The sequence below is a fragment of the Gambusia affinis genome, linkage group LG23 (assembly GCF_019740435.1).
Source record: "Gambusia affinis linkage group LG23, SWU_Gaff_1.0, whole genome shotgun sequence".
In the NCBI taxonomy this organism is placed as follows: domain Eukaryota; kingdom Metazoa; phylum Chordata; class Actinopteri; order Cyprinodontiformes; family Poeciliidae; genus Gambusia; species Gambusia affinis.
In genome coordinates, this window is record NC_057890.1 from 8,494,046 (window position 1) to 8,516,776 (window position 22,731).

At 39.5% G+C, this 22,731-nt stretch overlaps 2 protein-coding genes across 2 annotated transcripts in view; one reads left to right on the forward strand and one right to left on the reverse strand.

The window, feature by feature from the left end:
- Positions 1-8,870, reverse strand: part of ccdc146 (coiled-coil domain containing 146) — a 102,609-nt gene extending 93,739 nt beyond the window's left edge. Inside the window, exon 1 of the mRNA XM_044108602.1 lies at positions 8,820-8,870. The gene's annotated coding sequence lies outside the window, so the exon portion shown is untranslated. The remainder of the gene's footprint in view (positions 1-8,819) is intronic.
- On the forward strand, positions 1,041-22,676 carry lrrc17 (leucine rich repeat containing 17). The gene is made up of 5 exons (XM_044108629.1): positions 1,041-1,301; positions 8,736-9,078; positions 10,273-10,741; positions 17,927-18,082; positions 21,788-22,676. Exons 2-5 carry the CDS (start codon positions 8,806-8,808, stop codon positions 22,219-22,221), a joined length of 1,332 nt encoding a protein of 443 aa, XP_043964564.1. The 5' UTR covers positions 1,041-1,301; positions 8,736-8,805; the 3' UTR covers positions 22,222-22,676.
- The last annotated feature ends 55 nt before the right edge of the window (positions 22,677-22,731 follow it).

The following is a 22,731-nucleotide window of genomic DNA, read 5'->3' on the forward strand; positions in this document are numbered from 1 at the left end:
TGAGATTAAACTCTTACTGAACTTAGAATTCAAATATAAAACAAAATGTGAGCGTTTGTAGCTACATGGCGAACTTTAAGCTAAATGCTAATTATACCTCTATGCTAACCAGCAAAGACCAAGTGACATAAAGCTATTTCAAACTGTTGGATTTAATAGTGAAGGTGGAGTGGAGTAATTTAGTTTTGGTTGCATCTTCACAAGATAATAAGGTAACATGTTTATGATTATGTAATACTATTTATAAGACATAAACGTTGACTTGTTTCAAACATAAATGTCATTCCAAAACATTGCAGGATTTATAGAAGACATTGCAATTAATGAACTGCATTAATGATCAATTTTTTAAATGCAGTTAAAGGAACGAATAAAAAAAGATTCAAAGTTGGACAAACGTTGGTCAAAGCCCCACATCAAAACAATAAATTGAAAATAGCACGATTTGATCTTGGGAGACAATTAGAAAATTTGGTTTAATAAAAATTTAACAGCCACATATTTCAACCTCTCAATCTAACAAAGCACCGTCTTTAATCATTAATATTTTCACCAACTATGTTAATCACATTTTAACAATTAGACGATATTTTACATACTTTATCACAATACAAACGCAATCAACGGTGTATTTCAACTGGATTTTACGTGACCAGCAAAGTAGAACACAGGTGTAAAGTAAAAGCAAAACTTTTAAGAATCGTCACAGATAAAAAGAAAATTGAAATTGGACCCTATATTTCCAGCACTTTTTGCTTTGTTTAACAAAACCACAAAGCAGGCAAGACAAGTGGGCAGAAGGGTGTCTGTGTGAGGGGCTTTTTTTTATATTATTATTTGCTGCTCTGCCACCCAGAAGCTCTGTCTTTATTTGTCTTTTATTCAGTCTGTCAGGCCAGTTAGCAACACGTCCTACAGTAAGTTCACCGGTTAAACAGAGGGGACCAATAAAGGGCTGCAGCCCTCCCACACGTGTGTTAGGAGTTTGTGTGCGGGTGTGTGTGTAATGTTAAACCCGAGACAGCCTTGTGGCTCCTATGAGGATCGGTTTTGCTCTACAGCTCACAGTGTGATCCAGCTGAGTGGGTGAAAAGGAAGAGAGAGAGAGAGAGGGAGAGCAAAAGAGAGATAGAAAGAGAGCCAGTCTTTGTCCCTCACTCCAAGCTGCTCCAGCAGCCCGGGCCGATATTCTTGGCTTGGATGCAGCACTCATGACAGGATTAGGAGCCTGGGACACTGGACCAACCGGAGATCCGCAGGTTCTAGTAGACGAATCCGGGCCAGATTCTCACCCTGCACGGGTAGGATTGAAACTTTAATACTCCACAGAAATGCGCCTGGAGTGTGTGCTGAATGGGGTTGCCCAGCTGAAGCGGCAGCTAATCTTGTAATTATTGCTCAGTCATGAGTCAACAAGCTTGATAAAAAAATTTAAAAATGAAATAGGGGAAAAAAAAAAAAAAAAAAAAAGCTGGCACAGTACAGCTTGTGTTAAGTGCCCCAAGTACTAATACAAAGTCACAGCAATTTATTCTTGTCTTAAGATTTTTGCTTCATTACATCTTGGGTTGCTCGAGACTGATTACAGTGCAGCTGAAAATAGATTATGCGGCAATTTAAATCCTTAAACGTTATACATATGAGGCATTAGCCAATATTTACATTGACAAGCATTTTGCAAGAGTTTGCATTTGATTTCCTACTTGCAGAATCTCTGAACTAGACTTTCTTTTCACTTGAAGAGTTGTAAAAAGGACTTGCCTATTTATTTTGTTTAACAACTACACAGTGGCCTATTTCGACTACCATGACAGATAGAGCCAGGAATCCCATTTGTCAGAACTTTTCCAATTGGAAACGCTTCGTACTGTAAGAGAGCATTTCTGGATGAGAGTGCACTCCAGGTTACTCATGTTCATCATATATGCAGCTAGCTGACACAATTCTCTTGCATAATAACAATAATAATAATAATAATAATAATAATAATATTAATAATAATATCAGCAATATTCATATTAATAATAGATTTTGGTTAAGTGTTTTCCCGTTTTTGGATATAATCCAAGCGGAAAACCAACCAATGCTGCTCCACGTTTTACTGCACAGTCGTATGCATTATAGCACCCTAGAGAGTTACACGCCGCTTTGTTGTTTTCAGATAAATCCCAAGCTCTTGCTGGGTGAAACTGGAGCACCATGTGGTTTCACTCTGGAATTCTGTACTGAATAAAACTGGAGGGGGAACTTGCTTAACTTGCAATTTTACCCTGATTGTAAAGAGGAGAAGCCCCTTTTTCTTGGAGCGTTTCAACTGTTCCAGCTTGCCCATAGCTACATTGGTTTCAAAGCACTTTTTCACGTGTGTTTACCACGCAGATGTCTGGCATTGAGCCAAAGTGGTCAACATAGCGGTGCAGCTGGGGGAAGACGTCGTGTCTGTTTAGCATCGCGTCACGGCTTTTTCATCTCCACGACTCTTAATGAGGCAGCTTGAAGGAAGGTTTGGATCTCCGATGGAAAGACAGCGAGCTAACGGGAGATAAATTATGTTTTTAAAGCGCTTAAATGACTGACACAGGACCTATAAGCACACGTTGGTTACTAATGATCCAAGCTGACGTGAAAGAGCTAAGATTTACAGTTCTGCCGGAGCCAGAAAAATGGAAATCTGATTTCGATGCAAAGCCAAACCCTTTGGCAGGTTTTCACCAGACAAGTCCACCCTCCGCTGTTTGTTTTTGTGTGCTCAACCCCTCTGAACCTCCGTGTCATTTTCTGTTCTTAAACCTTTTTTTTTTCCCTCCCTCTCTCACTCTGCAGCAGAGGTGAACCTTTCTGGTTTCAATTAGGCTCTCTGGGATGTAAGAACTCTCTCTCTTCCCAGCTCTATTAATAGACAGAACATGTTTTGCATCCTTAAAAGTACTGGATAAATATAAAGAGGAAGATTCAAAAATAAATAAATAAAAACAGAAAATCTGTTGCATGCATTTGTGTTTTGACAAGCTCCAATACCCCGATGTAAAATCCATTGCAGCCATGTAAATCCCACATTTGTAAGATTTCCTCTCATTATAAACACAGCTGTACTATTAATGCCTCAGATTTGTTAGAGAATATTTAGTAAACGGCACCACAAATCTCAGGCGCGAAATAGCCTGGCTCAACTGCAAACCTGCTAAGATCTGGGTGTCTACCTAAACAGTATTCAGAGAAGGGAGCCAAGACGCATAAATCTGCTCGGCTGCAGAGAGAATTTGTTGTTTGGACAAACGTTAGTCACGCACTCCATAAATCTGCTCCTTATGGAGAAGTTGGATGGAGAATAAAGTCCAGAAGACGCTTGAGGTAAATGTGCAGCCAACCTCAAGCAGTGTACAAGATGTCCTGGTCAGGTGAGACACCATTCTCTAGGTGAAACATGGTGGTGGCAGCATCAGGCTGAGAAGAGGAAACCTATTCAGAGATGATGGGAAGATGGATGGCGATAAATAAGGGGGGAAAAATCTTGGAGAAAAACATGCCAAAAGTCAAAGTCTAGAAGCTGGACAACTCTGAACATGAATGATCGTTAATCTAAAGATTGTTATCGTTCCACTTCACAAGTCTTATCTACTCTTTTAAGTGTTGGTCTGCCACTTAAAATCAAAAAATCATAAGAAATTTGAGACTGTTCTGATTCATGACATCCTAAAGTTAGAGCACAAACACAGGAGGCGTTCCCCACATAAATATAAAAAGGAGGCTGAACTGACATGGACGTAATTTTGCTTCATTCTTACAAATTTTCATTGCTTTCCTGTTTGCTTTTCTACAATTAACAGCTTGACTGAATAACAGAGATTGATTGAGCATGCTTGGATGGAAGCAAGAATTTGTTCTCTTTTTTTTGCATGCAGAAGAAATCCCTGACTCTTGCTCTTATAGCCTCCCCTTCTTGTTCTTGCTCTCTCTCTCTCTTTCTCTCATAACAGTGATCCTTCTGTTTCCAAACTCTTCCCCCTAGATGCCTGAACTCTCAAGGTTACTCGTTTGTAGATGTTGCTTTTGGGCTACAAATGCGGTCAGTAACTGTGCAGTCTCCAGACTCCTGGAATAAATTTAGACAAATGGAAAGTTATACTTCTTGCAGGGTACTTCCCTTAATTTTGGAACCGGAATCAGAGTGTCTTTGACATGCTTGGTCTGTAATTTGGTATGTTCATAGAGTAGTGAGATCATGTATATTCTAACTTGATCATGTAGTATGAAAAGCAGAAGACAGTAACGGTGTAGATCTTGACTTCAGACGTTGAGGAGCCACAATTTTCACGAGCTTACAAAATATTGATTACAATCTGTCACCACAGCTGGACACTGATCAAAGGCAATTTGTTAGCTTTTCTACGGTCACTGTAGAAAATAAAATAGCTGAAATTAAACACTCCTTGTTTCTGCCAACTTACAAGCAAGCAAAAGCACTGCAGCACAGCCAGCTGACACGGGAAACTAGAAAAGGAGCTGCTAAAAAATTGCATGAGCTATGATTTGAAAAGTTGTATTTTTGTTCATTATACTTTTTATTCAGACCTTTAAACATACAATTTTTCTAATTTAAGTGTCTGCAGTTGAACTTTACAGTGTTCTTGTTGCTCAGGAATATTCCTTATAAATGGTAATTAACTAGTAACCAAACCAGTTTTTGTAAATTGTGGCTTTGAGAGCCAATTCCAAGCATAAAGGGCTTTTAAAAGAACTATAGAATTTCAGAAAGAATGTGCAAAAATTGCTTCAAAACGAGAAAAAGACATAAGATAGAAAACAAGTACAAGAAAGTGGCTTAGTTAGACTGAAACAAAACGGTACATGTAGATCAGTGTGGAGGGCAAGCTGTCTATGTATCCTGTAGTCTGGTGATGAAAATGACTTTGGCTCACTGAGACGTTCAAAACGAAACATAATGAGCATCTTTTCTGTTTATGTTCCATTTTTCTCTTCTTCTTGTTCATTGGTCGCTTTTCCCGCAGCATGCCTGTCTCCATGAGCGTTTGCATACATAAGCCGTCGTTAAGAATTAAATATAATACACAAAGGAAGTTTTTTTTCCCCAACCTTTTTGTCTGTTTCACAAAGACTTCTCTGTCTTCCGAGCTGAGACATGTTGCTACCACATTTCTAGGTCCAGACCAAACGTCATCCTGGTTCAGGATAGTGGGCGGTATAAACAAAAACAGTCACTGAGGAAATATCTGACCGGATCCGTGAGGGATTCCTACTATGACTTTACAATAAAAGAGGTTATCTTTAAACTGAGAATGCCTTGGGTCAGCCTAGACTGATCCTTGGTACATTGGGTGGGATTTAATGAGGGCCAATTCAGGCATAGCCACGAGGTTAGGGTAAACCACATGGATGGGTTTGGCCTGTGTTGGGGTACAGCTATGTGCAGTGGAGACTGCAGACACACTGTGGCTATGGTACTCATAAAAGAGATGGACTTCCGTTGTAGGTCAGTGATTTTAAGGACGTGTAAAAAAAATAACAAAAAAGGCAGGACAAAAAAGTAAACAAAACATGATGTGACTTTCTCTTGAAGTTGCTGAATTTCTTCTTGCATTAAGAAGAGACAATTAGCGGTGAATGCTGACAAAGCTCCTCTGGTTTGTCATGCTAGAGAGGGCAGTAAGGGTTTAGAGTTACTGGTCTATAAGAGTAGGACATGTCCTTTATTCCTTCCTCCTGAGGTTTTCCCAGCTCATTCCAATGGGAACACACCCTGGGGCAGACCCACAACTCATTGGTCAGACTCTGAATTCCTTCTGGTCTGGAAACAAAGACAAGGAGCTAAAGAGCATCAATGCAGAGAGGCGTGTCTAGATTGTTCTTGTGGATGTGTTACCAGCAGTACCCGACTTTGGTTGAATGACAAAAGAAGGCCGGAATGGAAAATAGAAAAACTAATTACCTGATGTGGCTACTTTTGCACACTAAGATAAAAGATCGAACAATTTCCCAACGTCACTATACAAGATTCTACATCTACTGGAAGATCTAGTAAATGTATTCCTTAGGAAAAGTGTCAAATTTACCATGTAAGCATGGTTGAGGATGTGGTATGCTATGGGCTAATTTGCTACTCTTGTAACCGATGACTTAAATTATTATCAAACACTTATTAGCCACAAAGCAAAGATTTTGCACCAACAATCATAGGATGCACATGCAAATGCAGCATCCACATACCATGTTTTAGATCTTTGCACAGACTAGAGATGATGTACGGTACAACATTAAGACCATTTGCATTCTGTGCTTGCAAGGTTAACTGCAGAAAGTGACACTTTATATAATTTTAATGTACAGACAAATTTATCCTCATAAAACTTCTGAAACAAATGACGTGGACTGGAAGTAGCATGTTGGCGAGTACCATGTAAACTAGATTCAGAACACTGTTTTTCTGAATCCATACCTAAACACTTGATAAAACATTTCTTTATTTATTAAAAAAAAATTTTTTTTTTTAAAGAATCTTCCAACAAAGGTTTCTCTTTACAATAGAAACCAGGCAGATAAGGACTTCAGCTGTTTGGCTGTATAGGCAACCAGTAGATTCTGGCTCGTTCAGAGCACCACAGCTTCTCATTTGGCTAAAGACGCAGGCCTGTGCCTTGTAAATCAGCAAACAAGTCTACAATTACAAGTTTAAGGGATGGCAGTGGAACAAGAATTTTTGTAGACTACTGCAATGCGACTGTGTCTTTTTCTGGTCTGAAAGCTTTGGTAAATAATCTTATCATTGACCTCTCACAAACAAAGAAAAAGGTTACACTGACACTAATTAATTAAGATTTTGCCCTTACAGTGTTACAACCAGAGCAGTGTTCACAGACTAGGAATCTACTACTTAAACCAAGATTTAACATGCAGTCTCAGCTGGACCTTTTCACACTTTTGTCTAGTCTGGAGTTTGTACTAGCAAAAGTCTTAACTTATACAATACATCTTACACCAGCTTCATTATAGTCGCGCTCATACAAACAGGAGTTGAACAGGGAGGTCTGCAACCACTGAGGTGATTGATATAGTTGGACAGGTGGGCAATTCTAAGAGAAACGGAAAGTGCATACAGACACATTCTCAGCTGTTACTGTGTAACTTACACACCCAGTCTGTTATTCCCAATGGAAGCAAACCATCTGCACTGACAGTCTTGTTCCACTGTGTGGGACGGTAGGAGGACTGTGGTTTGCTCGAGTTGGACTGAGTCAATCCAAGCATGTGTGTCTGCGTCCATGACGACGTATTTCTCGACAGCCTTGGAGGGTCTTGTCTTTTTTTTGCTTTTGAAAGTGAAATGAAAAACGCCTCCGAGCTTTTTTCTTTATAACAAGCTAACTTTACCCGTTAAATACAGTGTTTAGAAGTATCACCGGTCGTCTTAATACCTGTAGCTAAGTGATGAGGGCGGAGATTTTAAAAGATGAGGTAGTAAAGCAGGACACCAAAGTGGTCTTCAATTGCGGTAAATTATCTGTTATGAGTTCATTTTAGTTGTAGGTTTTCAAACTTATCTTGGGAAGAAATTAAACAGCAGAAGAATATGTATGTAAAACCTTTTTTTTTTTTTATTCTAACAGTTGCCTCAAAAATCCCCTTCACTGTTAGGCTGTGCAAATATATATCTTCAGGGCAGATCATTTATCTAAACGTACGGAAGCAAACTTTATAAGAGTCGATATCCTTTTACTTCAAAAGCGAAGTGTTATGCAACTGTACTAAAAGATTAATGTGGTTGCAGGTTTTTGCACATCTTTCACAGGGATGCTTGTCATGCAGAACCGGTATAAATGGTTTTAACACAGACTCACAAAATCTCTCTTAATCTACAAAAGAACATCTAGGATTCATATTCAGGATGACGAGGATAAAAGCGCAAATTCAAGTCAGATTGTGTCAAAAAAAAAAGTCAAACTTTGAAAAAGGAATTGTACAATAATGAGTGTTGCAGAGCTGAACCATGTCACCAGAAACAGAGAGGCTAAAATATTGAGGAGTGTGATTGCTGACAAGAGGCAGGTGATTGATGACAAACCGGGTGCAGCTGCGACAGAAGGCAAACAGGTTGACTGAGGGAATATGAAAAATAGACAGAAAAACATAGAAGAAACTGAACAGGGGCCCAAAGAAGCATAGGATCAAAAAGGGGAAAAAGACTGAAAATCAATTCAAGAGAAATAAATACAAAACACAGAACACAAGCATAACCTAAAAACCAAACATAAAGGAATGAGCATAAATGGCAACAAGTATGAAGTAATAATGAATCAAATATGGCAATACCTTACAAGCAATAATGAACACAAACACAAATGAAAATCAAAACCCAAAGGAGTAAAGAGCAAACATAAATTAATGACAAATATAAATATCTAAGTAGCAAAACAAACACTTGTTAAGAACAAGTGTACCATTACAAAATCCTTAAAAGTATTTCTTGTACAGCTGGGTCTCTTTGTTTATGACATTTTATTGTTTCAAATTAAAAACTAGATGTTTCTCCAGCTTCTGAAAAGCTAGAGAAACATTCTTGTTTTGTAAAGACGTTTCAACAAGAATTTATTTATCTGCTTTTCATTTTTAAGTGTTTTGCACTGTATGCTCTTTTGAATCAACAGGCACAAGTGCAACGATATTTGACCCTTTCACTAACATTCTCCTGTTCTCCATTTTGTCTGTTTCTGTATCTACAGCTCTGACCGGCCTCCTGTGTCCCTCCAACATTTCAACCCAGTGACAAAAGAGTAACTCACCTCCCCCGCCATGCGTCTCCTTACCGTAGTTCTCCTCTTGCTGCTCCTTGGGTCAGCTAAACCTCGGAGAGCCCCGGGGTCAAAGGCCACAGAGAGGGGCACCAGGGGTCGTGTGCGAGGCAGAGGAAGGGCCAGCGTCATGAGGCGCCAAACTCAGGAATGCAAGGAGTACATGGAGGCCGGGGAGAAGTACCTGGACTGTGAGGATAGGCAGCTGACCTTTGTGAGGCAGGACTGGCCCAAAGACATCCAACATCTTCTGCTGGCCAGAAATAAGATTCAGGTGTGTGGAGGCAGATTTCAACTTCAAATGGAGAGAAAAAGAAAAATCTTATTTAGAAAAGCAGGATGACACAATTTCACACGTTTAACGACAAATCTTAAGAAATGTTCCAAAACTGCACACCCTTCAATCGAACGGCAAGCAATAACTTCTAATTCTGGTCAAGCATAACGGAGCTCAAAATAAAGAGAAGACGCAGCTGCAAGGCAAAGCACAGCGCCGATTCAGCAGGCGTTCTCTTTAGTTATACTGGGATCTTAAAACTAAATGGGGAATTTCCGAGAACACTCGCTTCAGCTCTGCGCGGCAAAAACACAGAACATTTTTCCTGAGTTAGTTGCTTTAAACTGAAAATAAAACCTGTGCTGCTTGTTGATACTTTCAGCCATCTGCGCACCATTTATTTGGGCCCGAGATCAAAAACACATTCGCCATGAGGGCTTTTGTGGGGAATGTGCACGTCAGGTGGTGAAAATCAAAGCACTGCCACATGGGTAATGCGTAAAGACGTGTGGCGTCAATCTTGTACTTGAACAATAGACAGTAGAATTGAGGTGGAAGGACTAAAAACTGTTGCGTCTGTATTTTCATGTTTTGCATGACGTGTCGCATTGTCAATCCTCTAAAATGAAAATGTGATTTGTTTACGGATTATAGATGCATTCTCATTGGTTCATTGTTAACTCTGAAGCGTCAGGGATGGTGAACTGTTAGAGCGGCATTCAGCATCTATGCACCACAAATCTGGAACAAACTTCCAGAAAACTGTAAAACAGCTGAAACGCCGACTTCCTTTAAAACCGACTTCCTAAAAAGTTTAGAGTTGTATTTGAAACGTAATCAATTACAAATTTATTGACGGAATCTGACTTATTGTGTTTTGATTGTTGATTCTATGTTGCATTGTGTTTTTGTGTTTGATTTGATGTAAACCACTTTGAAATGCCTTGCTGCTGAAATGTGCTATACAAATAAAACGTGATTGATTTATTGATTGATTAGACAAGAAAGATACATTTCTTTTCTAAAAGCAAGCTTGTTCAGCACAAGCCTCTGCAAACAAATCCTTAGGCTCGCAGATAAATTCAAAGGTTTATGCAAGTTAAATTCTGCTTTTAATCACAGATGTTTGTGGCTTTTTTTCCCCCCATTAATTTCTCTACACACAATTATTGACGTTTCACCCCCTCTCAGATTTTACGGGATAACATGTTCGAGCAGTTCACCCAGCTGAAGAGCCTGGACCTTCAGCAGAACGTCATCTCGGTGATCGAAGACGACGCGTTCAGCGGCCTCTCCCAGCTCACCACCCTCCTCCTCCAGCACAACCGCATCAGGTCAGCCTCGGAGGAGGTCCTCCTCCCGCTCCCCCGCCTCACCTACCTCCGGATTTTCGACAACCCCTGGAGCTGCCGCTGCCCGCTCGACAGCCTGGTCAGGACCCTGCAGGTGCCCAGCAATCGAAACCTGGGCAACTACGCCAGGTGTGCCGAGCCTCGCTCTCTGAAGGGCCAGAAGCTAAAAAAGCTGAAAGCGGACTTCCTGTGTGCCGAGGACAACAGGCCGGAGGAAACCCAGCCAGGCCGTCCCTTAGTTAGGACAGACGCCGTGTCCATTTGTCACCTCAAATATCCCAGGCTCCTGCTGGACTGCACACACAAAGGTGAGAGAAAACCTGGTTGTCCATTTGTCTACGTTGCTGTGGGAAGACATGATTAAAAAAAACTTTTTAAAAAATGAAACTAAACACACACTGGAGCAATAGACAAAATATTATGTTCATGCAAAGATCCCAGCCAACCAAATTGGGCTCAATGAATGAAACTTGGTACTTTTTGTGTGCAACCAAAACATAAAAGAAAAGGCTAGCTCAGCAGTACGAAACAAAAGAGAAGCACATTAATAGTCATGCTTGCTTATCCATTGAAATTGAGCACACGAGTAAAGTGTGCAGTCTTCTGTTATGGCTACAGTCAAACACCAGAGATGTATTTTCTTTTAATCCGTTTGCTCCATGGGGGGTGCTAGCCACACTGGAAGGGAAGGAGATTTCTTCAGGGCGACTTATCCTCTGTCTCCACAGCTCATGACAGCAGACGGTGGATAGGCACAGCTGCATTCAACTTGGGGAAGCTGTAGACTGTTTAAAATGTTGCGTCAACTCTGCTTTTTCCCATGGAAATGCGCTTTCCACATCAGTTTCTAACAAGCAGCATATTGCTGGGTTTCTACCCACAAAACCACAAAACCACAAAACTTGTAAACCACATATTTGCTACACTTATTTTCCACAGATTTAAATACAGCACAAATATTGTAGCAATGACCATAAATTAACATTTTTTTCCCCATCTCATGTCACTCCATGCAGCACCATGTCTGCATGGAGGAAGTTTAAGAACACAGCACATTTGGAGTAGCTGCTTTCTGATTAGCTAAGCTATGATCTGACTTGTAAATTGTGCATACACCAAACCTGTGTGTTAAAGACCATGTTGTAAGTGCGTGAACAAGTCCAGTTGTGGAAAGCTACACCTCGCACTTCTAGGCGCATCGCTTCTCAAACAGTAATTCAGGTGACTGAACTCCCCAGTCAGCAGGCATCCATGTTTTAGAGGCCTGTTGAGAAGCCATTCATTGGGTTTAATTGTGATGATCAAGGGAAGCATCCACAAGTTGGCACTGAAATTAGTACCAGCTCTGCTCGACTGGATCAAACTTTGTTCGAGTCGCTTTCCATTACAATTGAGTGCAATCTCAAGATGGCTGAGATGACATAATGTGGCTCGAAAAGAAATGTTAAATTAATTATTATCATTATTTTCAAATATCCAGTGCTTATTGCAAGTTTCTCAATAGGATTGGTTTGATTTCTGTAACAATCAGTGACCGGCAGCCTTTTGATCTTGCATTTTAAGCTCATTTCATCTCGCTTTGAACCGCAACCAAGTAGCTACTAAATAAAGGAGTTGGCGTTAAATACCAAATTGATTTAAGTCAAGACAAGCCAAGTAGGGAGTTGAACAGTGGCTTAAATTGAAGAAGCTCTCATTACATCGTTTCCCCAAATATTCGTTTTAGTTTGACTACAGCAGAAACAAAAGAGGCTTTGTTTTATGAAGCATTTAACTTTCTATTAACACGTTGTTTGTGTTTGGAAAAGATGTGCAAATGCCGCAAAGAGTCTCACATTCAAAACTTTGGGAGACCAATTAATCCTTACTAACGAAGCAGAGATCGCTCTCTGAACAAGCACAGATTCAGTTCTCTTATTTCCATCGATCATTAATTTGAACAGACAATTGTTAGGCCCTATCTATGATTCTTCATTCATCCATAAAAGGAGAGTTCATACCCTTTCACGGAGAGCAAATCTTCACAGGCCGAAACCACACAAAGCGCCGTCTGTGTTGCGAAACACATGCAGGGAAGCGTTTCACATACTTTCCTAATTATTTTTTTTCTCTACAGAGAAACTTATGAATCAGTTCTTTATCTCAACTCTTGCAAGGATCCTGTTTCCCTCTCGGCGTCATTATGCCATCAATCTCCTCGCCTCGTTGCGTTTTATTTATACCCGGTAATAATTGCACTTCCGTTTCGACCCGGTAGCATAATACTCAAACAGAAGTGTGTCCAAATTTTACTGAACCCAACTATAGCTGCTGTGCATGACAATGATGCACCAGAAGAATTTACATATTTTGCTCCAGTAATTTGCTCTCTGGTTTTTCTCTTCGTGGTCGTCTTTGACTAATGCAGCTCAGATCAATCCAAATTAAACCCATACATGTCTCCTCGCTCTGCTTGTCTGTTTTCCAAACTAAACTCTCACAGAAGACTTTCGCATGCCATGACATAATTGAAAAAATTTGCCTTGAATGGGGAAATGAAAGTTATCTTTCATTTAGTTCCACCTAATTGATTAAAACCTCATGTCACAAATTTAAAAGATGACACAATCTCATGTAAACTGAGTGGAAACATCTCAATCTGATTTCACTAATCAATGCCTCAGGCAGAAACATAATCATCTGTCCAGTTCGAATGGAGCTAAAAATAATTTTGGTACTTATTAATAGGCATAAACAGGGATAAGATTCTCACAGTATGCTGAGAAGCAACCTTTTCTGACATTTCAGAAAAAATACGACAGTTTGCATCCAGAACGTTTTGTTTTTATAGTTTGACGCTGGGAACTGGACCTGTGTCAGAGTTAATTCAAATTAATTTGCATATTAAAAATAGAAGCCCTGAGGAAAGTCAATGGGTCTATTTTAAACCATCTTCCTGTATGATTTATATCTTTCTTCCTGTTTTTCTGTCTTCATGTAGACCTACTGGTTTGGAGGCTGTCCCTTTAATATAAACCACAGTTGGTTTCACATGCTCCTCACTGGAGACTAAAACTGTGGTTAAAGTAAATGAAGGGGGTTATTTAAGACAAATTTGCTCAAAAATGTGCTGGAGGCTGCATACGATACTTTTGATTTGAACATGTCCAACAAAAACTTCGAGTATCATAAAGCGTTTTCATACTGTCATTTACTTTCTTGTTTAGGTCAAACATGTATTTACCTCAAAGTTCACTTGCAAAACTCTCCAAGCCAACTATGTGTACTCCACATACTCACGGTTTGCAAAGTCATTCACAGTTCAACTCTAACGACTGTCGCTAAATGTTCTCTTCATACCAGAAATCATACTGGAAACATCTTTAAAATGGTCATGTCTAATTATGCCTCATTTTGCTAACTTGCTTAAATGTTACCTAAAATGAAACATTGGGATTTCTGTATCCAAACTACACAACCACCCTTTCCGATAAAGAAACAATCCCTCAGGGTTCAAGTCAGTGCAGTAAAAATAACTTCTTCCGTCTCCAGCTGCACAGCATGAAACGTGTTAAAACACCCGTTGCTTCCTTTGTTGGTCTGACGTTTCGTGATAATAAAATCACTCAACTTTTTACTATGTATAACTACAGGAAAGCAAGACTAGGATTTAAGCAAAAGAGTTTCACTCTACTCCATATATCCTGGTAATTCTTTAAAGGGGTCGGCTCTTTTCGTTGAGTCATAAATGTCGGGGAAATCGTTTGCACGGCCATTAAATCATGCAAGTGCTGTTTCATTGTGTCAGTGTACATTTGGTCACATTTCAATAACGCTAAAGCCAATTTTAGTTTGCAACACACAGACATGATGTAAATGCATATTGTTAAATAAAATGGTTCAATTCGTTTTTGTTTTTTACAAGATGCTGCCATCTTTGCTCCGGTAAACCCTAAATAAAATGCAGCGTAACTAATATTTCCCAGACATCAACTAATTCAGAAATGGCTTCAACTTTTATGTAATTTTATATAAAAGTTACATTTCCAGCTGTTCTGTGAAAAACTGCGAAGTTTTTTTTAAAGACAATTAGTGAACAAGTAGCATCATGAACGCCAAGACAGAAATGCATTGTTGAAAGCTGTCTTGTTGACAGTAAGAAATTACCCAAATTCAGAGGAAAATGTTGACTGAAATTCAGAACTTTAGTTTAAAAAAAAAAAGAAGGAAAAAAAACTTACAGTGACGGTGGAACATTGAAAATGGACTTACATGGTAAGAGTAACGGAAGTTTCCCGTTAAAAAAACAAAACAATAATTATCTTCTTCTTCTTCCCTGGTTTCACTGGTTGTTGCCAAACAGTGTGAAATACCGCCACCTACTGATGTGAAGTGTAAACCAGAATCGAAACCTTTCCCTATATTCTTAAGAAAAGTTCTGATCTTACAAGAAACTGAAAAATAAAATGCCCTCCTTAAAATGTTATTTGAATTTCAATTGTACTTTCTACTCATAAAATAAATTTTTAATACTTCTTTCTCTATAACATTTTATACAATCCATATGTACATGCTCAACTGTACCTTGTGATTGGCCACATTCATAAATTCCTGCAGAACATATACCTCTTCTTTTCAGATTAGAATTGAAATAAGAATGATCAAGTCAAAGTCTTGATAAAATATCACCTTCTCTCATTCCTTCTTTCACATTAGATTTCATTTCTGTTTTCCTGTATAATATCGATAAAGAAATTTCTCAAACAACGGAACAAAAGGGCGGAGTGGAAATGGATAAAGAACCAGGGCATCAATTAGAGAAACATGATAGACAGAAGTTGCAAAAGCTTGTATGCAATAATGCAAAAAACTGAAAAGAATCTGAACAAAATCTAAAGAACATAACTGAAGCATAAACATGAATACAGACACTAATCAAAACCAAACCCAAACACCCTAGCATTGTGACAAAAGAAAGCTATAGGAAGTCAGTTTTGGTATACACACAATGTAAGATTCTGTGTGGCAGAAAACATCACACATTAAAAAGCACAACTGTGAAACACTGTGATTCTGTAGAGGCATTTTTCTGAAACAAGGAGGAAAGTCAGAATCTTGGCTCTATATTAGTTTAAACCAAAAATGTGTTCTTAAACCAAATTAGGAACATGAACAGTGACGCTTTAACAAACTGAAACATTTTTGCGAAAGATCAGCGGGTTTTCATCCAAGGATCATTTTTCTCTTTGGTGCAAAAAGTGGAACAGATGTTCTGCAGATTAACGACTTTAACAGATTTAGCAGCAGCATAGCCCAGGCCCGGTTATGAATGAGTGACAATTACTTTTCCTGACATGTTATCTCTCTTCCTCTGTTATTTGGTCATTTGTTCATTCAGCTGCATTTAACACTTTCAACAGAGGTAGAAAGTGTTGCGCTCAACTCTGTAAAGCCGAAACATTTGGTGCATTAAGGGATCGCAAGATAAGTAAGTGCATGTCTTGCGAGTTAAGAGTTGAAGCACGGTAGTAGCTTTTGGCTCATTTTTTAAAAAATAAACAAGCATTCAAAATTTGAGACTTGTGTTCTTTCTTAATTCAACATACTGAAGATCGCTCCAAAACACATGGGACCACAGATGTATCACAGTTAGACAGAAAAAATATTTTGACTTTGGCTCTAGGTTAAAGTCTGTGAAAAGAGCCTGGGAATGCAAGTTTGGAACTGAATGCCAGCTTTTTTGTTTTAAGACGATGCTGGAGAAACATGGACACCTAAAGGCAGGCTGGGATTCTCTTCGGACCTCGGGGGAAGCATTCTCTCCGAGTTGGACCGATAACTTGCAACATGAAACCGCAGACTCTTCGAAGTCTGTTCTCATCCTCCGCCATGTGTCCGCCTGCTGCGCGTTTAACATCAGAGGAAAATAATAAGTACATTTCCTCACTACAGGGCTCCTCATCCTCAATATATGGGTGCCTTGCTTGTGTGTGTGATTGTTCTCTCTTAAACTAGAAGTGATTTATTGTAACGGGGCTTTAAGATAACTGGCTGCAGCATCTGTTGTAATAAAGCAGATAGATAAAGACTGCAACATCTGCTCCATAAAAGCCCTCATAAGCATTCTTTCTTTTTGCAAAGCATAAGCTCTGTACAAGTTAATACTTAGAGGAAACCCGTGTAAATAACGGAGATTTGAACATTTCTAATCTACATCAAAATATAACCCTAGCAATACGTACAAGACTTTTGAACAATAATTTATACTCCTAAGCTCTATTTACATTTTGCAGCATATATGTCAAAGTGCTTTATTTGGATAGAATGACTCCAAGGAGCGTCTTGTTAAAAGGTGTAGCCAAAATAATTCAGTGGTCTCCATACAGAATGGTGGTGACAGAATCATGCTGTGGGATTCTTCTTTTGGTAAGCCAATCACGGCTCAGGGTCACAAAAACCCTGCTGGAGGCAACAACTAAACATAGGATTTTAGCCAGAGTTAAAAATCCTACCATATGATGTCCCAGTCAAAGTCCAGATCTAAATAAGCTGCAGTATTTGTTGCAATATAATCAGTTTCTACAAAGACTATTGCTTCAGGTTGAATTCAGATGACACACATTGCACACTTTAGAGATTTACGGTATGTATTTTCGATCCTATACAATTCTAAAAGAAACACTCTCTAGCTGGTGGTTGATTTGAGGTAAGATGTACATCAGTTCTCTTAATGTTTCTGAAATGCCTCGAGTGTTTTTCCCATCTGGAACCATTTTGCTTCAGAGATAAACAATGAAACAAGTTAATCAGGCCACTTACGTTGTTTTAAACGCATCATTTGTTACCTCCAGTTTTAACGTTTTCCATGTTACTTTCCCTTCTGACAGGTGAATCAAGTCTGATGTCTGTAGGAGCCACAAAACCAATTCATAAATCGTTAAAATGTCATTTTTTGGCAGGAGGCTTTTCAGCATATGTTAAGCACATATGCAGTAACCTTTACATGACATTTACTGTCAGAGCATGTTATATGTACACCTTTTCATTCACAGCTTTGCGATTACCTTGTTAAATGTACATCTTGAACGAGCAAGGAAAAGGAAGCGTTGCAAAATGAAAATATGGCACTACAATGTTATCTAAGACAAATTGATGAGCATGAAGCTCGAACAAGAGGGGAAAAAAACAAGTCAAGCAATGTTGTACACGCTCCATCTTGAATGCATAAAAAGGTCTCACACAGCCGACAAAACATCTTGAAAACATACAAGATCCAGACTGATTGAGTTTCCAACTCTCCGCTCAGGTTCCGTTCCAACCTCACGTGTTTTGCGCATCTGCCACAGAGCTGTAAATCTATCAATGGGGAGACGTGGTTTTGATTTTAAAATCCCAATGTAAATGCATCTTTACGTCTCGTGACAAATGCAGAGTCTGGTTTGGCCTCTTTACACTCTCATCCGTGCCTTTTTTTCCCCTCCTTCAACACTTCTCTTTTCGTTTCCCCTCCACAGATCTGAATCAAATTCCACCGGAGCTGCCGTTGGAAATAGTGGGGATGGACATGTCCAATAACATCATCAAACACCTCAGGCCCAAACAATTCCTGCTGTCTAAAGAACTCAAGCTGCTCAACCTCAGCAGCAACAACCTGCAACTCATAGACACAGGTAACACATCAATTATGAGCTCCACAGAAGAGTTGAATGACAGACAGATGTTCGTGTTCTTGGAACTCATTGTGCTGCATGTTTTAAAGCCTCTTCGTCTGGTATAGTGATTAATGAAGATTAATCAAGAGAGGTCAATAAGAAAACCCCACCAAAAGAAACACCTCTACAACATTGGATGTGTTTACGGTCCAAAAACAACATCCTATGTCTTATTTGAAATCTGTGGTGGAATTGGACGTAAATGCAGAGAGGCAGAAATGGCAAGTTGATAATGAATGTTTAATAAAAAAGAAGAAGGTTTACAAAAACTCACAAAATGAGAGAACATGGGGAGCCAGAGCACAGGAAACAGCCAGCACAGTAAAATGGGGACATAAGAGGCAATAACGAGGAAGTGACTGAAAACGAGTGCTACATATGCAGAGGAGCTTGATTAGGAACAAGGAGGAGATGGCTGATTAGAAACAGGTTGCAGATGTGTGGGGAGAGAAACGAAGAGAGAAAATGGCACAGGAGGGACTGGGAAATGAATCCAACACTAATGGATGATTAGACAGCAAAATAAAACTAGATTAGCTTTGCGTAGCTAGACACAAGAAATAGACTAGAATCAGGTGGAAAACAGTGACTAAAGTAAACATCTAATGACAGAAAGAGGAAACACAGAATAATAATTAATCTAGAATCAGTAAATCGACCTCCAAAACGACTCAACAGCATGGAATCCTGACAGACTAGTCTTCATTTTTTGTAGAAATATGGGTGTCGCTGCTCTTCATAGCATTGCTTGTCTTTCTCAGGCTATTCAGCAACACATCCAAGCAGGTGAATTGTAATCTCAAACTAGTTCCGATGGGTTTTACATTGAAATTAATAAAAAGAAATCAGACATAAACCAGTCTTAAACCAGCCTCTGAGTGACTTTTGAAAGTTGTCCCCATTTTAAATACGAATATAGTCTTGTGCTATTTATGTAATAAAAAAATACCACCCAATTGACTCAACTCCTGAGACCATAAAAGAAGGAATAAGTCTCTTCAGACATTTTCAAATGTAATTTTGACGAATAGTCAACCAAACTGTTCGCAAACTGTTTTTTTTTCAAACATTTTAGAAACATAGGTAAAACTAGAAAGATTCTTGGGAGCCTCAAAAGATCTGTACATAGTGCAAAATGCATTAAAAATAAACTTATTGAGGTGACAAGAAATCTAGAACACATAGATGCACTATTATTTTTACTGCAGTTTTTGTGCATTAATGCATTATTTAGATAAAATAATTGACATTTAATACCATCAGAGCGTCAAACAGAAAACAAAGTGAGCATTTGATAATCTTAAGAAGTTCTTTCTCTCTCTCTCTCTGATTGTCTTCTCTGAACACAGCAGAAGAGATATTCCCAAAAAGTAAGCTTCTCCATTACTAACACCAGGCTAAGTATTTCTGGCTTCAAGTTCTCCTTGCCCTGCAGGCAAATCCTGCCATAAACGCTTGTAGCTTTTCTCGTTAGCCATCGACACGTGCAAGCTATCTATTGCAACTTGCTTCAGTGTGTCTAAAGCCATTTGTAAACCAATGGAAGAAGTTCTATTTAATTCCGAGAGCTTGTAAGACTCCGAGACATATGGTCGCAATCCACCCCCCCCCCCAAAAAAACAACCTTCTAATCATGTTCACATTTGGAGTGAATTTTTAAGAGGTTGTTTATTTATCCTTTTCAAGTGGAGGATGACCAGGGAGTCATGGTGGGTGGGGGAGGGGGAATGAAAGCAAATCCTCTGAGTTTTATGGATTGTTACAAGTGAACGTGCTGATATCCGTCCAGTTATTTTTGGTGGGGGTGGAATTGCGCCGGAAAGTTTTGGTTTGAAGAAAAAAAAAAAAAAAACACCAATTTTGTCCTTGACTTGTAAAGTTTAGCATTTTTGTTTTGCTCTAGATGAAACATGGCAGTTAGGGGCTCCCAGTGATGACTACAGCTTAACAATCGGAGAGTAGGCCTACTTGGGAGATCTGTCACAGGCAGAATTGCTGGGTTCAGAGAGAATCCAGCTTGGTATTTTGGGATACATGACTGCTATTGACTGAAAAATAGCTAAATGGTAATAGCAGTTAATTTCACAACAACAGGAGATGGTTTGGTTATGGTGGCTTCAACAACCAAAGGAACAGTAGCTGATTTGGGAGCACCGGTCTCATGAGTCAGGAGATAAGACCCGGAAGTGGAGGACTCCCCTCATCCTTCCTTCTCTCTCTGCCACGCTTTTGTTTATCCGTGCTGTAAACACAGCTGAACGAACCCAAAGGTTCTCAGACCTTAGCACAAATGAAAGTGTTCGCCGTTTTGCCCCGGCTTTCTACCACGCTTGGTCTTCTCCATTTTCCTTTCCCACCTCCTCCTCTTTCTCTCTTCCGCTCTGTAAAGATAAAAGCAGGGCCGGAGGCTGGTGGACAGCAAGAAACAGTCTCCGCCGTCCCTTTACTCCCACTCTAAACACTTACACATGTTTTCATAGGTGCACTCTGAGAAAAGCAGAGCAATGACAAGGCTGGAAGCTCTCAAAGACGTTCATTATCCCTATTTGAAGTTGCTGTCTGTTATTCTATTCATGTAAGCTGGTCTTTTTCATGTGCTGATTGGTTAGGAGTTCTAAGAAATGTGTTACTTTTGATGTCGATGAGAAAGCTCCTGCCATTATATGCACTGTTCATCCTAAAATGAATCAGCAGCTCAAGTGGACATGTTAAAGGAACATTTATGCACCCTTTTGCACCTGACATATATTCCCTCAGGTTTTCAATAAGTTTATTAAGTTGGGATTACTAGGCATTATATTCAGCAAAGAGCATATAGCTGCTGAAATCAGAAGTCAGTTTCAGACAACAACAAACTTGGCGAAAGGGGAGTTATCTGCACAAATATACAGAGATAAAACAAAAAGAGGCACTGCAGGTGGAGGTATAGTCTGTGCAGTCAATAAATCATGAAGTTACACCATAGCATTTGGAAGTAGAAGTACTTCCATTTCGGTCACCATCTTCATCTTCGTTCTTTTGCCAATCAAACATGAGCCTCACTGGCCCCATATTTACTTGTCATGTTGCTCATTTTTATTCCTTTGGAGAACCCATCCACAAGGTCTCTAACGAACCACAAAACGAACACAGACGGCAAACAGAAGGCTCCGAATAGGTGTCTGTGTTGTTTAACGCTGAGCAAAAATGGCCCTTTGTATGCCAGTCCATCTTGTTTAGCCTCTCTGGGGTTTCTCAGAAAAATTCCAAAGTCAGTCACGAGATAACAACGATCTCTCAAATAGTCCTGAGTCAGCCTCAAAGCCACACGAGGGAGACTTATCTGAATAACCTCCCGCGGAAAACATCCAGAGGCTATCACATTCTCAAAACTAGCTTGACTGGTAGCTTGTGACACAAATATACCGAGACTCAACTTTTACTAAAAGCAGACTTCGTCCTAACAGATCATCTCTGCATAAATGTTCAATATTCAAGGGCAGCCAATAGCAAATGTATGTTTTTAAATCTACAATTATTGGGGAGACATTTTAATACAAGATGTTGTGGGAGTTAAACATACATTTGATGGTTGCGTTTAAGTGTGCATAATTAGTTCTAAATGAAACTGTTTTTGGTCCTTTGTGAATTAGACTAACTTTTATTGCATATTTCCCATCCCAGCTGCTTTTGCAGGCCTGCTGTACCTCCGCGATCTTGACCTGTCCAACAACAGCCTTCATTACTTCCAGTACGGCGTGCTGGAGGACCTGTACTTTCTACGGAGGCTAATGCTGGACAACAACCCGTGGGTCTGCGACTACAACATCCACTACTTGGTCTACTGGCTCAAGCACCACCCGAGCGTCTCGTACACGGGCCTGGTCTGCTCAGAGCCGCTGGAGTTCAGGGGCTGGCGAGTGGAAGAGTACGTCAAAACCTACAATGGGGAATGTCCTGTGGATATACCGACAGAGGAGAACGACATTGGGCAGGGAGGACAAGGAGGCTCAGAGAATGAGGCAATTGGGGATATGGGCGAGGGACAAGGGCAGCTTCTACCCCAGCCCATAAAAGAGAAGAAGAAAAATGGTTTTGAGATCATCAGGTTGAGCTAAATTTGAACCGGTGTGGTTAGACTTTGAGAGAAATTTTAACATGATGATTGACATGCAGGTCAGAAGTCAACATAGATTAATAAAGTGGGATTTGGTGATTAAATGTTTGAGGGGAAAGTAATGTGAAGTACAACATCGGGGTAAAGTCATTCATAAGCAACATCCTTTTTAAGTAATGGAAAACTTCTGCAGGATGATTAGCATTTTATTTTTAATGTTCATCTGTTTTATTGTCAAGTTACTACATTTTTCAAGGCATTGATAAGGAGATCTAAATTTCTATTTATCTTATTCCAAATCCAGTCTGTTTAGGTTGCAAAACCCTAGCGATCAGAAGGTACTTTGGGCTCGGGATATGTACTTTTTTGTGGGTTTATTTTACCATTTGGTTTTTTTCCCCACATTAATGTCTGTCATTTTCTGCCTGTTTTCTGGAAATAAATTTGGATCTATTTTTTCTGATTGTTTGTTTTCCTAAGGAACAGGAGTGATTAATAGCAAACTTTATGG